The sequence below is a fragment of the Budorcas taxicolor genome, chromosome 4 (assembly GCF_023091745.1).
Source record: "Budorcas taxicolor isolate Tak-1 chromosome 4, Takin1.1, whole genome shotgun sequence".
Lineage (NCBI taxonomy): Eukaryota > Metazoa > Chordata > Mammalia > Artiodactyla > Bovidae > Budorcas > Budorcas taxicolor.
Genome location: NC_068913.1, coordinates 94,781,243 through 94,799,579, shown reverse-complemented (window position 1 = coordinate 94,799,579; position 18,337 = coordinate 94,781,243). Strand labels below are relative to the sequence as shown.

At 37.1% G+C, this 18,337-nt stretch overlaps 1 protein-coding gene across 1 annotated transcript in view; it reads left to right on the top strand.

The window, feature by feature from the left end:
* The window catches only part of TNPO3 (transportin 3), an 83,745-nt gene that overhangs the window by 36,625 nt on the left and 28,783 nt on the right, over positions 1–18,337 (top strand). Inside the window, exons 5-11 of the mRNA XM_052639253.1 lie at positions 4,070–4,213; positions 7,312–7,487; positions 8,225–8,363; positions 9,576–9,722; positions 12,607–12,714; positions 14,407–14,498; positions 16,470–16,609. Of these exons, the coding sequence (XP_052495213.1) occupies positions 4,070–4,213; positions 7,312–7,487; positions 8,225–8,363; positions 9,576–9,722; positions 12,607–12,714; positions 14,407–14,498; positions 16,470–16,609 (946 nt within the window). The remainder of the gene's footprint in view (positions 1–4,069; positions 4,214–7,311; positions 7,488–8,224; positions 8,364–9,575; positions 9,723–12,606; positions 12,715–14,406; positions 14,499–16,469; positions 16,610–18,337) is intronic.

The following is an 18,337-nucleotide window of genomic DNA, read 5'->3' as shown; positions in this document are numbered from 1 at the left end:
TGTGAGTTTGAGCAATATTATAAGAGCTTCATTTAGAGCTGTCATGGAAGTTTGCTAGTTCTTAGACTGTGACTTGAGCTGGGTTAACAGACCCAAGCTTGTAATTTTGTAAGCACTCAAATCACTAAAAAAAATTCAGCAGCCACTATAGTCCTTATAGTTATTATTACTGCCATGATGATCAAGTGCATTTAGCTACTTGGACTTGATTTAGCATTTCATCATAATTAATGATAGATGATATCATCATGATATCTGAAAAATATTGATATATCCTTGTGGGACTTATTAAACTCTATAAGTCTCTTGTGTCTTTTGTCATGTTTTAGAACTTAGAGGATGAAATTAGTCCACAATTACCAAGAAAAATATGTACTTGGCTGTGATAGCAGATACTGAAGACTTCTTAGAACTTTTTTCCTTTAGTTCCCCCATGTTCTCTTTAATGTTTTTATTCTATATTTTCTTCTTGTTAGTATTACATTTTGTGGTCCATTCAAATGGACTTATTCCTAAATATTGTATTGAACTTTAAAATTTTTAAAAATATTATTATTCTTGCTCTTGAACTAAGCCTGGACTCTAATATTTTTCTCCCTTCATTTATTCTCCATTTTGTTAATTCAAGATCAATTATTATTTGTTCTTATTCAGTCACTAAGTCCTGTCTGACTCTTTGCAAACCCATGGACTAGAGCACACCAGGCTCCTCTGTCCTCCCCTCTTTCCTGGAGTTTGCTCAAACTCATGTCCATTGAGTCAGTGATGCTGTCTAACCTATCTCATCTTCTGCTGCCCCTTTCTCTTTTAGCCTCAACCTTTCCCAGCATCAGGGTCTTTTCCAGTGAGTGAGCTGTTCACATCAGGTGGCCAAAGTATTGGAGCTTCAGCTTCAGTTCTTCCAGTGAATATTCAGGGTCGATTTCCTTCAGAATTGACTGGTTTGATCTTCTTGCAGTCCAAGGGACACTTGAGAGTCTTTTCCAGCACAATTTGAAAGCATCAATTCTTTGACACTCGGCCTTCTTTATGATCCAACTTTCGTATCCATACATGACTACCAGAAAAGCCATAGCTTTGACTGTACATGGACTGTTGTTGGCAAAGTGATGTCTCTGCTTTTTTAACACACTGTCTAGGTTGTCACAGCTTTCTTTCCAAAGAGCAAGCGTCTTTTAATTTCCTGGTGGTGGTGGTCACCATCTGCAGTGATTTTGGAGCCCAAGAAAATAAAATCTGTCACTGCTTCCACTTTATCCCCTTAGGTTTGCCATGAAGTGATGGGACCAGATGCCATGATCTTAGTGTTTTGAATGTTGAATTTCAAGCCAGCTTTTACACTCTCCTGTTTCACCCTCATTAAGAGGCTCTTTAGTTCCTCTTTACTTTCTGTCATTAGGGTGGTATCATATGCATATCTGGGGTTGTTGATATTTCTCCTGGCAATCTTGATTCCAACTTGTGACTCATCCAGCCCAGCATTTCAAATGATGTACTCTGCATATAAGTTAAATAAACAGCTTGACAATATATAGCCTTGTCATACTCCTTTCCCAATTTTGAACCAGTCAGTTGTTCAATGTCCAGTTCTAACTGTTGCTTCTTGACCCATATACAGGTTTCTCAGGAGACAGGTTATGTAGTGGAACTCCAATCTCTTTCAGTTTTCCACAGTTCGTTGTGATCCACATAGTCAAAGGCTTTAGCACAGTCCATAAAGCAGAAATAGATGTTTTTCTGGAACTCTCTTGCTTTCTCAGTGATCCAGTAGATGTTGGCAGTTTGATTTACCTTTTCTAAACCCAGCTTGTACATCTGGAAGTTCTTGGTTCCTGTACTGCTGAAGCCTGTCTTGAGCGATTTTGAAAATAACTTTGCTAGCATGTGAAATGAGCGCAGTTGTACAATATTTGAACATTGTTTGGCATTGCCCTTCTTTGGGATTGGGATGAAAACTGACCTTCTCTAGTTCTGTGGCCACTGCTGAGTTTTCCAAATTTGCTGACATTCTGAGTACAACACTTGTTTAACAGGATCATCTTTTAGGATTTTTAATAGCTCAGCTAGAATTCCATCACCTCCACTAGTTTTGTTGTAATCCTTCCTAAGGCCCGCATGACTTTATATTCCAGGATATCTGGCTCTAGGTGAGTGACCACACTATCGTGGTTATCTGGGTCATTAAGTCCTTTTTTGTATAGTTCTTCTGTATATTCTTGCCATGAATACACATGAAATGTTCCCTTGATATCTCTAATTTTCTGAAGAAATCTCTAGTCTTTCCCATTCTGTTGTTTTCTTCTATTTCTTTGCATCGTTCATTTAAGAAGGCCTTCTTGTCTCCCCTTGCTATTCTCTGGAACTCTACATTCAATTGGGTATATCTTTTCCTTTTCCCTTGCCTTTGGCTTCTCTTCTTCCTCAGCTATTTGTAGAGCCTCCTCTGACAACCGCTTTGCCTTCTTGCATTTCTTTTTCTTTGGGGTGGTTTTTATCAGTGCTTCCTGTACAGTGTTATGAACCTCCATCCATAGTTCTTCAAGCACTCTGTCTACCAGATCTAATCCTTTGAATCTATTCATCATCTCCACTGTATAATATAAGGGGATTTGATTTAGGTCAGATGCGAGTCTGAGTGAACTCCAGGATTTGGTGATGGACAGGGAGGCCTGGCGTGCTGCGATTCATGGGGTTGTTAAGAGTCAGACACGACTGAGCGACTGAACTGAACTGAACTGAATAGCCTAGTGGTTTTCTCTACTTACCTCAGTTTAAGCCTAAATTTTTCAATAAGGAGCTCATGATCTCAACCACAGTCAGCTTTTTAGGTATTGTTTTTACTGATTGTATAGACTGTCTCCATCTTTGACTGCAAAGAACGTAATCAATCTAATTTCAGTATTGACCATCTGGTAATGTCCATGTGTAGAGTCATCTCTTGGGTTGTTGGAAAAGGATGTTCTATAACCAGCATATTCTCTTGATAAAACTCTTAGCCTTTGTTCTGTTTCATTTTGTACTCCAAGGGGAAACTTACCTGTTACTCTGGATATCTCTTGACTTCTTCCTTTTGCATTGCAATCCCCTGTGATGAAAAGGACATCTTTGTGTTTGTGTGTTTGTATGCTAGGAGATGCTGTAGGTCTTCAACGAATTGGTTAACTTCTTCAGCATTAATGGTTGGGGCATAGACTTGGATTAATGTGATGTTGAATGATTTACCTTGAAAACAAATTGAGATCATACTGTTGTTTTTAAGATTTCACCCAGGTACTGCATTTTGGACTCTTTGTTGACTGTGAGGGTTACTCTATTTCCTCTTAACAGATTCTTGTCCATAGTAATAGATATGATGGTCATCTGAATTAAATTCTCTCATTTGAGTCCCTTTTAGTTCACTGATTTCTAAGATATCAATGTTCAATCTTGCCATCTGCTGCTTGACAGTGTCCAGTTTATCTTGATTCATGGACCTAACATTCCAGGCTCCTGTGCAATATTGTTCTTTATAGCATCGAACTTTACTTTCCTCACCAGACACATCTATAGCTGAGTGTTTGCTTTGGCCCAGCCAGTTCTCTCTTCCTGGAGCTATTAGTAGCTGTCCATCCATCTTGAGTGGTGCTGTACGGCATGGCTTATAGTTTCATTGAGTTATGCAGGCCCCTTCGCCATGACAAGGCTGTGAAACATGGAGGGGCTGAGATGATGAGTGCCAAAGACGATTCTCTTGATAAGATTATATTAATACAGAAGTGGAATCTAAGAAATATAGTTGTTTCTGAAACATGTATCTTTGAACCTCTGTGTAGTTCAGCTTCTTAGGTTAGAAAGTGGAGATAATAAAGATAATAGTATATACATCCTTGTACAATTTTAGTGGAGATTAAATTAATTAAGAGCAAGAAGACAGTGTCTGGCAAGTAAAAAGCACTTTTAACTGTTAGGCTGTTATTGCTATCCTTCTCAGTATCATATCTATAAAGTAATCATAAAAATATTTCATTTTTTAACAATGTTTTAAATGTAAAAATTGGTGTTATTTTTATAATTTTTTTCTTCTTTTCAGATGACTTGTGTAGAAAAAGCAGGAACAGATGAGAAAATGCTTATGAAGGTCTTTCGCTGTTTGGGAAGTTGGTTTAACTTAGGAGTTTTGGACAGTAACTTCATGGCTAACAATAAGTTACTAGCACTCCTTTTTGAGGTTTTGGTAAGTAATGGCTTCATTTATGAAATGACTTCTGTTTATTTCTGGCACATAGTCACTTACAGTAACTGCCCTTATGGGATATAAGAGTGTTTTTGGAGTTTTGCAGTGTGAGTAGGAAGTGTATGGTAAGAAAGCAGCACTGTCCCTTCCTTGTTGCCGAATATCACATTAAGATATTATTTTCAGTGCTCAGAATAGAATGAGTTAGGTTTAAGAGAAAAGCAGTTTTATATGTAGATCAGTGATTTACATATTAAAATTCAAGTAACAAAAGTACCATTGGCATCTTTTTCGTTATTTTTAAAGTATTAAGTTGTACGTTTCTAATAATGACCATTGGGTGGTTGAGACAATTACAGATCAGAATATTATCTTTGTAGTTGAGATAGTTAAACATTGGTGAAGTCTCTCAGTCGTGTCCGACTCTTTGCGACCCCATGGACTGTAGCCTACCAGGCTCCTCTGTCCATGGGATTTTCCAGGCAATAGTACTGGAGTGGATTGCCATTTCCTTCTCCAAGGAATCTTCCCGACCCAGGGATCGAACCCAGGTCTCCCACATTGTAGACAGACGCTTTACCATCTGAGCCACCAGGAATAGGGTATGTATAAGATGAATTTTGGGTTTTTGAGATTAAAAGTTATGTCTTTTTATATACTGGTACGTTTCTTTCTTAAACTTTAATAATGCCTAGTAGTACATTCCTCTGTCTTGGTTGATGGGAGTGCTTAGAATAAGACTAGTTTTTAGAACAAAAAGCAGCAGTATCTCAAGCACAATTGTTAAATGGGTCTTTGGAGGTGGGTGTGACTTTGTCTCTTTCTCCTTGATGGTTTTCCTTCTATGAACACATATTAGGGTAGAAATTCTGTATTTCCATTCTGGGTGTACGCTGGTAAACTATTTAGAAGATGCTAGCATGGTGGGCTGCAGGCCATGGGATCTCGAAGAGTCGGACACGACTGAGCGACTTCACTTTCACTTTTCACTTTCACACAGTGGAGAAGGAAATGGCAGCCCACTCCAGTGTTCTTGCCTGGAGAATCCCAGGGACGGGGGAGCCTGGTGGGCTGCCATCTCTGGGGTTGCACAGAGTCAGACATGACTGAAGCAACTTAGCAGCAGCAGCAGCAGCATGATATTAATTGATATCACTGGATTTAAGAAGGAAAAGGAAAATGGATTCTTCAAGGAGACATTTTAGATATTATCTATAATGTTTTTAATGTATTTTTGCTGTCATTCTTGCATCAGAAGCTAAAATTCAGGAAAATTAAAATGCTAGTAATTGTTTTGCTAATCATTATCTTTGTCTCCATGTCTGTTGATGCCATACCTTAATGACAGTAATTCTGATTTTCATCTCACCAGGTTGTGTGAAAGAGTAGTCAGTATTAAAAAAATCCAGGTCCTGTTTTTTTAAGTATAAAAATATGATAACGTATGAATGGAGGACAGGCTAAAATACACTTCAAACTTCAATGATGACTCTTGGGAACTGAGATTGGGGTAAAGAACAAACTAAGTAATGTGCTAGATATATTGCTATTGTTTTCTCTATTGATCCAGTGTCATGACCAGTCCTCTGTTACTTAAGAATGTTTCTAGAGTCAGGGTCAGATATATTCTCGTTCTTATATTCTTTCAGTGGTTTGCAGTCATGCCACATAAAACTAAATAGTTTGCTTTATGCTAGGGCCTCCCTGGTGGTTCAATTGTAAAGAATCTGCTTGCAGTACAGGAGATGTCAGTTTGATCTCTGGGTTGGGAAGGTTCCCTGGAGAAGGAAATGGCAACTCAGTGCAGTATTCTTACCTGAGAAATCCCATGGACAGAGGACCCTGGCAGACTGCAGTCCATGGGGTCACCAAAAGGGTTGGACATGACTTAGCAACTAAACAAATGCTTAGGCCAGGACCTTATTATATAGCTTTTTTTCTTATAGTTCTTAAAAAATATATATTTTAAAAATAATAATTGATATATACAAAAGAGTAAATTTGAACATTTATTTAACTTTTGAAACATTGTAGTACAACGAATATTTTTGAGTTCACCACCACTCAAAGAATAACCTAATGAATAATTTGTGTCTTTGTGCTTTTCCAACCCTGCTTTTATAGCTTTTTACCCCCTTGGAGATTCTAAATGTCCTTGTTTTTCATTATTCACAAACGACCAGTATGCCTTTACTAAATTTATCCAGTCTCTGGACTGTTTAATAGAACCCCTAGGGGCCTCCCTCCTTGAACCTTCTAATATGCTCTAGTTTTTTTTTTGTTTGTTTGTTTTTGTTTGGTTTTTCTCTTTTCTTTTTTTAAAAATATGCTCTAGTTTGTATCAGTTGCGCCTAGTTGTCATCCTGGGACTTTTCTTTACTCTGCTATGGATTGGATTAACCTTTTTTTTTTTGGACCCATCTCAGATACTTTCCTCAGAAGGATATGTGGGAAATAAATGCTGAGTTTTTGCATGCGTTCCTGAGAAATATTTTTATTTCATCCTTAATTAATGATTTAGCTTAGATATAGAGTTCAAATTCACTATTCTTTTTCTTCAGAATTTCCAAGGCCTTGTTTTCCTATATACTGGCAGGTATCATTACTAATGAGATGAATAACTTGATTTTTTGCTCCTTTCTAAGTTACCTTCTCTTTTCCCCAGAAGCTTTCAGAACCTCTGTTTAACCTTAGTATTCTGAAATATCACAGTAATGTGTTAGGTTTGAGTAATTGATATTTGTTGAACCTTTTCACTTTTAATAGTACTTGAATATCAGAAAAAAGATGGAGAAGATTTCCATGGAAAATAGGGCAGGGAACATAAGGCATTCCAGGAGGGACTAGTAAATGGGAGAAAACATGAATTTTAGAAGTCATGTGACCATCTATGATTGAGGTACCAAACGGCAGATTTGCTTGGCAAATAGGGAAATAATAGTCAGAAATAGGAAGATTGATGGATGTTGTCTCGTTGGAGGCCATGAATATTAGGCTGTTATGCATATATAAAGTACATGTTCAGAAACAGGTTTTAATTGCTGTCCTATTGGATTACAGCTTAATTATGTTACTTCCCTATTCCTGCTACCTCCCAGCAACAGGATAAGACCTCATCGAACCTACACGAAGCTGCTTCAGACTGCGTGTGCTCAGCTCTCTATGCCATTGAGAATGTGGAAACCAACTTGGCATTAGCCATGCAACTTTTTCAAGGAGTCCTGACATTGGAGACAGCCTATCATATGGCTGTGGCACGTGAAGATTTAGATAAGTGAGTAGTTATTAAGGGCAATAGACCATACAACCTGGGATTCTTTTAAGTCACCTTCTGTTCATCCATATTTTGCCACTGAAGCCCTGTCTCTAGCTTCAGTTATTCTTTAGAGTTTATAGCTAAAAAACATACCAAATCTTAACTGTACCTTTAAGTTTTAACATCCAAAATTTTTCTCCAAATTATGGAAGGAAATGAGAATGAGATTGAAGAGACTTAAAGAGTCTTCTTCATCTCCAATTCTCTAAGACATGCTGCCACTTAAGTTTGGTAGATTTAAAAGAAAAAACCTCCTTTCTTCATGACCCTGTGTAAATATATACATTGCATCCTCAAGATGCTCTGCTATTCATCTCTGAACCAGGAGTGGAAATCAAATGCAGAGGGAGATGTGGTGATCATGCAGAATAGTAAGTTTTAGCACTTACAGAGGATAAGGCTCTAAGAATTAGGGATGACCTTTGAAGTATCAAGTGTGATTTAATGGGAATTTTCTTCTGATGTTTTAATAATTGAGAATTTGAACTGACTGACTTACATTTGTTTATATGTTTAAAAGTATATGATTTAAGGAAAGATGTTTGCTAAGGAGATTGTGCTACACCATAGCAAATAATCACTACATGTCTCTTAGGCCAAGGATTGTTTCTTTATTTCATTAACTGTGTCTGTGAGTATGTACACATAATATACAGATATCTGACTTGGTGTTCTTATTCATCTTTCCTTTACAGAGTTCTGAATTACTGCCGTATTTTCACTGAACTTTGTGAAACTTTTCTTGAAAAAATTGTTTGTACGCCAGGCCAAGGCCTTGGAGACCTACGAACTCTGGAACTGCTTCTTATCTGTGCAGGGCACCCTCAATATGAGGTAGTGTTTACACTATGCTGATGCCATTGTTTTTCAGTTGTATGTTTCATATTGTCTACATTCTGTTATCTCCTATCCAGCTTTTTATTTGTGGGAAGTTATAGTTTTATTTTCAATTAATGTCATGAAGCATTTACTCTGCGGTGAATTAAAAAAGAAAATTATATGTCAGCTTCTGCTTTGATTCTTTTCTGTTTTCCTACTTGGTTTTAGCTGGGCTGATTGGTACATAGCATGAAGGAACCTGTTAGGAACAAAGCTTATTACTTTTCCAATGAGGCCCCCTCTCTAGCTTTAGTTATTATTTAGAGCTTTATAGCTTAAGAAATATACCAAATATTAACTGTACCTCCAAGTTTTAAAATCCAAAAATTTTCTTCAAATTATGGATGGAAATGAGAATGGGATTCAAAGGACTTAAAGAGTCTTCTTCATCCCCAAATCTCTAAGACATGCTGCCACTTTTAAGTTTACTAGATTAAGAGAAAAAACAAAACAAAACAAAACTCTGTTTATTCAAAAGGCTTTATATCCTCTTAATAGTATAAGAAGTGAGAAGAACTCCCAAGCTTGGTTAGCTCTATTTAAATAGCTTCATTTTGGATCTTTGATGGGAAAAGGATGGTAGGGCCCCTCTCAGGGAGGGGCCCAGTAGTTCTTGTGAGTCTCAGTGTTTTTTCTGTGATCACATAGAAGATAATAATGTGTTTGCTTAACATACTTTCATGACAATATCTAGATTTTGTTGAAACTCAAAACAAGTTTTGGGCAGAAGTATTGTTCTATGTAATAATTATCTTTCCTTTAAATAGTGCCACATATAAGATAAGCTGTGGTTTGTACAGATATTTGTAGGTTTATCTGCTGAGAGGTATTTTAATTTCAAAAAAATAATTTCAGAATTTAGGGAAAAAGACTAAATTTTAAAGAGATTTCTGTATCTGTCTCTCTAAATTTAGAATCCAGTGTATTGCTGGAGAAATTATCTCAGGCCTAGACAGAGAATGTAAAGCCAGTCATCCTAAATGTTGAGTTTTGGGTCTAACATGGAAAGATAATTTGGGAAGATAAAAATCTGCTAGAGAAAAGGTGGCTGCTGAACTGGTTCCACTACTACTAGTTTAAAGTGTTTCTTTCCTATTAGCCCTAGTAATACTAAAACTGCCTTCTTTTCTGGTTCAAATAAACCATGTTTTCTCTTTCTTTTGATAGGTAGTAGAAATTTCCTTTAATTTTTGGTACCGACTAGGGGAGCATTTGTACAAAACAAATGATGAAGTTATTCATGGCATCTTCAAAGCTTACATTCAAAGGCTGCTTCATGCCTTGGCTCGCCACTGCCAGTTGGAACCTGATCATGTAAGTTTTCTTCTCTATTTAATCATGTCTTGATTTCCTCTTCTTTTCAGTGCTAACTTGAAAAGGAACTGAAAAGATAGAGAATAAAGCTAATGGAATCTGCAGGTTTTCTGTCACTCTAGCTTACACTGAGGAAGTCAGTACCAGTTTAGTGAAGAGTGCTATGCCTATGTAGAAAGAAATCAGTCCTGCTGAGTCAGTAATTCTTCTGGGAATTCACCTTAAATTATTCTGCTGAAGAAAAAAATTGTTATGTACAAGGCATTTTCTATAAATGTAAAATATGGTAAATCCATGTACAAGAGTATAGAAGAGGAAATTCCTCGGGGAGCCAGTGGTTAGGACTTGGTGCTTTCACTGCTGTGGGGCCCAAGTTCAGTCCCTGGTTAGGGAGCTAAGATCCTGCAAGCTGTGCCCTGTGCCCTCCCCACAAAAGAGTATTATAGAAGAGTTACATAAATTATTATGTAGCAACTTGATGGATCATAATGCAGCAGTTAAAAGTAATTACTGGACTTCCCTGGTAGCCCAGTGGTTAAGACTTTGCACTTCCAATGCAGGGGGTGCGTGTTGGAGACCTAAGATCTCATGTGCCATGCAGCCGAGAAAGTAAATAATAATAAATAAAACCAAAAGAAACTATAGAAAAAATAATATGTTTTAAAAATAATAACTTGAGATAGCAATAGTTAGTATCCTAAATAAAAAAATGAGAATGTAAAATTTTATGCTGTGTATTTTTAATAGTATAAAATACGTGGTTGGATTAAAACTAAACACAAAAATGAAATATTTGTGTGAGGACATGGAAAATAACATGACTCTCCCCTGAACACATAAGTGCAAATTTTTCTTTATATTACTTATGCTAATTTTATAATTTAAAATAAAATGTAGAAATAATCTATTTACTTAGAAGCAAATATACAAGAAGTATTAGAAAATAGTTAATCAGAAAATGCTTCAACCACATTCTTTGCTTAGTTATTTCAAATTTTATAGTGTTTATTTCATCATTTTGGTTGGTTAGTTTAGTATCTCTATGCTTCAGCCTATAAATTGGAGTGGATTTTTTTTTTTCCTATTACTATTAAACCTGGCATGAAAACTGTCTGTGCTCTTAATGTTAATGTTGTCATCTGAGTTATGGTATTTTGTATTTCCACAGAACCTTAGAGATGATTTAGTTCAGTGGTTTTCACTACTTTTTTTTAAACTGAGGAATCCTGTCTTCAGCTCCATAGTGCTTGGAAACATGAGTAAATAAAAACAGGGCTACTCTGGTTTAAATGGCTGTGTTTGCTTGATCTCTTTGCTAGTTCTGTGGTACCATTTCCCTTGTAGGTAATTCCATACATTTGTAGGTGTGCCATGCTTCGTAATTCATTATCTCATCCGAGTCAACCATTATTTCCTCCTCATTCCTTGGCTTTAATTTTTTTCATCTTAAATTAAGAATGTTGAATTAGATTAGCAATTCTCAGTAATACTAAGGGCTTTTCTCAGAAACTCATGGTCCAAGATTCTTATACATACCCATAACCATCTCATAATTAGTAAACCTTCCGTCTGTGGGGTCGCACAGAGTCGGACACGACTGAAGTGACTTAGCAGCAGCAGCAGTGTACTCACAGGAGGATGTTAGAGTAAGAAAAACTTTAGAAGCATGAAATGTGAATGATCTCTGTATTTTTTCATGAAAAAATTAAAATATACAGCAACGGTGAAATAATTTTATAATAAATATCTGTATTCAGTTCAGTTCAGTCGCTCAGTCGTGTCCGACTCTTTGCAACCCAATGAATCGCAGCATGCCAGGCCTCCCTGTCCATCACCAACTCCCGGAGTTCACTCAGACTCAACATCCATCGAGTCAGTGATGCCATCCGGCCATCTCATCCTCTGTCGTCCCCTTCTCCTCCTGCCCCCAATCCCGCCCAGCATCAGAGTCTTTTCCAATGAGTCAACTCTTTGCATGAGGTGGCCAGAGTACTGGAGTTTCAGCTTTAGCATCATTCCTTCCAAAGAACACCCAGGACTGATCTTTAGAATGGACTGGTTGGATCTCCTTGCAGTCCAAGGGACTCTCAAGAGTCTTCTCCAACACCACAGTTCAAAAGCATCAATTCTTCGGCGCTCAGCTTTCTTCACAGTCCAACTCTCACATCCATACATGACCACTGGAAAAACCATAGCCTTGATTAGATGGACCTTAGTTGGCAAAGTAATGTCTTTGCTTTTGAATATGCTATCTACGTTGGTCATAACTTTCCTTCCAAGGAGTAAGCATCTTTTAATTTCATGGCTGCAATCACCATCTGCAGTGATTTTGGAGCCCCCCAAAATAAAGTCTGGTGCTGTTTCCCCATCTGTTTCCCATGAAGTGATGAGCTGCTGCCTAACTCCTACCATTAATATTTTATTACACCTCTGTTATGTATCTGTGCACCTTTATAAAATTCTTTTTAAAGTCTAATATTCTATTGTGTGTCTAGTTGTAGTAATGATTTATTTTGGTAGGTCTTGAATCATAGTTTCAGAGACTTATTCAGTAATAAAAAGCTAGACTTTATCTATTATAGATAGACTTATATTCTAGAACACTTTCTACCTCCACCACTCTAGATTTTTCTAGCAACAGGGCAGGATGTAGCTTGGACATGTCAAAAAAAGAGTTTCTCATAGTAAAGGTAGAGAATAGGTTGTATTGATTTGACATATCTTAATGTTTGGGATACTTTCTGTGGTAAAATGTCTTTGTGATTTATGCAATTTATCTTTTTATTCATTGGGACCGAACTGCTTAATGGATTTTTTATTCTTTTAAAAGTTAGTGAAAGCCTTAGTGGGTTTAAAACAAATGTTATCTGATTTGAAATTTCAGGAGGGGGTTCCTGAGGAGACTGATGACTTTGGGGAGTTTCGGATGCGCGTGTCAGACCTAGTGAAGGACTTAATTTTCTTGATTGGATCTATGGAGTGTTTTGCTCAGGTAAGCCCATTTGAAGATTCTAATCAGCTTTACCAGTCATTTAAATTGTGTTCACTTCTGTGTCTTCTCTAAGTGTTCCATCTTTTTCTTCAATCTTGATGGCTAAATGAGACAGTAGATATGCAGGTGCCTAGCACACTGCCTGGCATATAGTAGCTATGTTTATTTAGTATCTTACGAGCCAATTGCAGTGAATAGTTCAGTTATTGTTTTACACTATATTCTTGCTAGTGAGAGCTGTTCCACTTGTACCATTGAAATGGAAGATCATAGATAAACCTTAAAGCCCCCAAGATACTTAAAGGGAATTTGGACCTAGCCAGGAAAAATAGACAAATTTTTCTGCTTTTAACAAGTATGTATCAACTCCTGGCAATCTTAGTTTTTTGGCATTTTGTTTGTTTAGTTATGGTTAGATTCCTTTGCAGTTTCATCCCAGAGATGACTGTAGTAGAGTAGAAGAATCATGTCCTATGGTTTTCCTAACAATCAGTGAGTAACATTTTAGGTCTTAAGGTTACAGTCATCACCATTCCATGTCACTTAACATCAGCATAATATCAGGTGGTTTTCATATTGCTGGATCATGCTCTGAATCCTGAAATACTGATTTTGATGGTTTATCAGTCATACTGATCTGACCTAATTTGGAAGATGGGTAACCCATGCATTTGGTGTATTTTGGGGTATCATCTGATCTAGAAAGTGTTAATATAATTGTAACTGTATTTCTTTATATTAAGCAAAGTGTGTTTCTTGACCTAATTACAAAGGGTTAGGGATTCTTAGAAAGCAGATTTAAGTGAGATCCCCACTAAATCACAGGCAGATGCTTTGTGCTCAGATTTCAACTCTTTTCTCACTGGCTCCGTGACTTTGAACAAATTACTTGTTCTCCAGACCTCAGTTTACAAATGTACATTTATTGTGAGTCTTGTCCAAGATGTGTACTGTGAAACACCAGTCTCATGAGATGTTCTTTTCTGGAAAAAAATAGTTCTGTCAATTAAAACTGGAAAATGACCTAAATAGTATATTTAAAGGTTCTGTGAAGTCATACAAGAGAATTGTTTAATTTCATTTTACCTAGCAGTGTGTTATTTGATTACAGAAGCCTTATTTAGACTAACAGCCAGTCACATTCCACTGATGGCTATACCCTGGGGAATTTTAGGACATCTCTGAGTATTTTGCTTTGTCTCTCCCCACCCACCCTTGCTTGGACATGGTATTGTGATGGGTGCTTCAGAACAGCTACTTTTTAGGAATTTAATCTGTACCACTAGTGTCGATGCAGACAGGTAGTTAAAATAATAAATGTAAAGCCAATGCATATGTGGAGGTTTTACATCATTTTTAAGTATGTTAATGTATTTATCAGTTACCAGAACCAAGAAAAGACACTCATGTAATATGTTTTGTTTTTTCCATAATACTGTTTTGTAGGGGCATATGATAATCTTGATATACTCTTGATAAACAAATGGATTTGTTTCAAATATTAAACTAGTATTGATTTAGAGTTAGTGAAGATTTGAAAAGTGAAAATACTATTCTCCCCTGGCTCTGAGAGATAATTAAATTTAGAAACAAGGGGCTAAATTTATTTTAACTAACAGGTTTTTTGTTTTGTTTTGGAACTCTATTCTGTTTTTCTTTTAATGGATCCATAATCCACCTCTTCTTCTCTAGTTATATTCTACTCTGAAAGAAGGCAACCCACCCTGGGAGGTGACAGAAGCGGTTCTCTTTATCATGGCTGCTATAGCAAAGAGTGTTGATCCGTGAGTGTCTATAAGTCTTTTGCTGGGAACTCTTAATATCAGAGGAAGGAAAATTGCGCCATTTTTCCTCATGTGGGATATGTTTGGAAACTCGTAGAACTTCTTTCTTCTATAATGCTGTCTAGTCTTCTGACTTCTAAGAGGCTAGTTCAGAGTAGCATCCATTGCTGATATCCACGTTTTAACCATATTTTCTAGAGTTAAAATTCTTTTGTTCTTGATGCTAGGAAAATAATGCTGATTTATTTTTCTAACCCAGGCTCCCTTGTGAAAGTTAGTATAATCAAAATTTTATTAGACTGTTAAATTGTTGGCACTTGCTTAAAAGCGTTTGAATAGGCACTTATTTGGCTCTCACCTGCTTTTGTGATCTTGGGTAAGTTATCCTTACAAATATTTAATTATATTGTTCTCCTTTTTTCCTGTCTTGGAGAATCATTTGTAAGTTTCAGAGAGGCACGGCGTAGTTACACCTCTTAAAAGAATAGCAGAATCTAAAGGGCAATTATTTTTGTTAATGCTGTTGGAAATTTTTAAATTATTAGAATTTGATTTCTCCTTGGTTAGCAAAGAAATTCTATTTATTATTTCAACATGAATCCTTAAAAACAGAATTTACTTTGTTCTGTGAGTTTATAAATTGATGCTGATATCTGTCAAGTTTTCATGTATTGTATGTAATCAGACACCTGCAGTTGAGCTCTCTGTACAGGGCTTTGGTTGGAGAGATGGTTAAGGCATGTATTCATAAAATGTACAGTGCTTCTTTCTGAGCTGGCTGTCAGGGTCTAGTCAATGAAATCTTATATACTTTCTAATCAAGGAAATATTTAAGGAGATCAGAGTTGGTTTGTTTTTCTCTATTAAGAAGTTCTAGTCCTGAATCACTGATCATACTATTTGCTTTTAAACCCTTTTTGGTATCTTTTGGGACCTTCAGTAACAGTCTGAAGATACTACACTAATGATCTAACTGATTTGTGATTGTGTATGAGAAAGGATGCATAGAGAGTCTCAACACTAGCTTAGTGCCTTTAGGAAACAAGGCATAAATGAGAGAAGATTTTATTTTGTGTTTTCTTTATCCACATTTCACGCCAACTGCATGATTATAGGTGTGGGTTTGTTTTTGTTTTTTAACGTATAAAAGGCTTAATAGACTTAGTTTATCAAGAAGGAGTGTTCTTGCGCTAATCCAGGATTTATTTAAACATCTTTCATTTCTGGATTATGTTCTGGTCATTTGGGGGGCATCCTCCCCTCTGCTTAAAAGAACTTAAGCCAGTATCCTTGAGGGGTGAGAAAAAGAGAAGGAAAAGGAAACAGTAAACTCATGGAGCTGTGAAAGTATTTGGATAACTTTAATTTTCCCTCATGTTATAAGTCAGAGCACCTTTATCTATTCCTGCAGCTTTTGTTCTTGATTCTTTAGTCAGTGAGCTGGCCTCCCCATGCTTACCTGTTCTTAAGGTTTCCATTATCCAGCCATAAGAAATCTTTTGGAGAATAGCAACTAATAGGAAGTGCTCTATAAGAATTATTTAATCATTTAGTTATTCAGTAATATTTATTTATTGAGTGCCCACTATGTGCCAGGCGCTGTTCTAGGTGCTGCAGATAGAGGAATAAATAAAGTGAATTCACTAAAAGACATTGGTCCACAGTAAATGCCTACCTGTCCAGTTTGAAGAGCCTTATTTGATAGCAAGATGTGTCTTTAGACACTTCACTGACATTCAGAAGATTAAGGAGCAGTGTGCTTCTCAACTGAAACAATGATAACTTCCATTTCTGTCTTTTACCCCTTTTTGAGGGTTAAAATTTTTTATATCAGATTTAAGCACTTTTATTCAAATGGTTACTTATTTAGAAACAAACCCTTAGCAATGACTTGTGTCATTGCAGCCTGTTTTATGGCCGTAACCTCACCTCTGAAATTGTTAACTCTGAGTACTTGCCTTCTAAACTCAGGGAGAACAATCCAACACTCGTGGAGGTCCTGGAAGGAGTTGTCCGTCTCCCGGAGACTGTGCATACAGCTGTGCGCTACACCAGCATTGAGTTGGTTGGAGAGATGAGCGAAGTGGTCGATCGAAATCCTCAGTTCCTTGGTATGTGTGAACACTCCCCTCTGTAGCTACTGCTGCTGATTTTCTGATTTCTTTCTTTCTCTCTTATTTTTGCTTTTGTTTTCCTACTTTCTCTTTTATTGATAAGTAGACTGTTTCTAGACACTGAGAATAGATATATGAGTTACTGCTCAGTTGATACATTTTATAATCTGATCACAGACTTTGGAGAAAGAACCTTTGAAAATTAGATCTCTAGATAGGGTGACAGTTTGCTACTAGTACTCTGCTTCAGCATAAGTAGTTCTGTCTTTGTTAGGCTTTGGCATAGGCTTGAGCTAATCAGACTCTCCTGTAGTTCTAACCTAGAAGCTGCCAATAGACTAGAGCAAAGGGGAGGGCATTTCAGTGTTAAATACATGCACTATTTAAAAACTAAGAATTATTATTGAAACTAAGTAAGTATAAACTAAGAGGAAGAGTGTTGAGTTGTATAACCTGGCTGTCTTGAAAAAAATAAAGATCATATAAAATAATTTTAGAATTGAAAGTAAATTTAGAAATAATTTCTTCTGATTCCCTCATTTTCAAGATAAGGAAAGTGGAGTCCAAAGAGACTAAAGGATTTATCTAGGTTAATATAAATAAAGTCCCACTGATACTCAAGACTGACATATTCTGAGAATTTTAAGAATCCTTAAATTTGTGAATATGATTAAGTTCGATGTGCTGTGCTTATCTGTCTCTTTTTTTTGACTGTGCTGGGTCTTTGTTGCTGCTCAGGCTTTCTCTTGTTGCAATGAGCAGTGGCTGTTCTTCAGTTGCAGTGCGCGGGCTTCTCATTGGCTTGTGTTGCGGAGCACAGGCTTTAGTAGTTGCAACATGTGGGCTTACGCTTTGCAGCGTGTGGGATCTTCCCAGACTAAACCCTCTCCTGCATTGGCAGGCAGATTCTTTACCACTGAGCCACCAGGGAAGCCCTGTGCTTATCTTTATTACTACCTTTTGACTTGATTTTATTTTACACATGATCGCTTTTTTTATTGCCCGAAACTCTTACTTAAAAAGAGCTGTGTTGGACTTCCTTGGTGGTACAGTGGATAAGAATCCCCCTGTCAATGCAGGGGACATGGGTTCAATCCCTAGTCCAGGAAGATTCCACATGCCATGGAACAGCTAAGCCCATGTGCCACGACTCCTGAGCCCGCGTGCTGCAACTACTGAAGCCCATGCGCCTAGAGCCTGTACTCCGCAACAAGAGAAGCCACAGCAAGGAGAGGCCTGCCTGCCGCAACTAGAGAGTGGCCCCCGATCTCCAAAACTAGGGAAAGCCCAAGCGCAGCAACAAAGACCCATCATATCCAAAAATAAAAGAGAGAGCTGTGTGTTCCTGTTCTCTTGTATCAGTATACAGAGCATATGATAGGTAGGCTTACATTGTAGTTGAGCCACTTTCAAGTTTAACATACCATTAAAATTTTTTTTCAAAATACCTATTTTCTAATTCTTAAATTTCTTCACTTATCTGCCACATCATTTGGCTTTCTTTTCTGAACAGTTTTTCCACAGAGAAACAAAGTGAGTTTACCAGTTTGTTAACACTTATCTTTCAGTACCACCTTGAGTATTGTTTAAATTTCTGCCTCAGTTAGAAGACACAGTGCTGCATATTCATACTTACTGTAGAATAGTCAAAATCACAGATATTCAATTTGAGAATCACTGAGGCCTATAGTATTGGGCAGGGAAGCCTGGCATGCTACAGTCTAT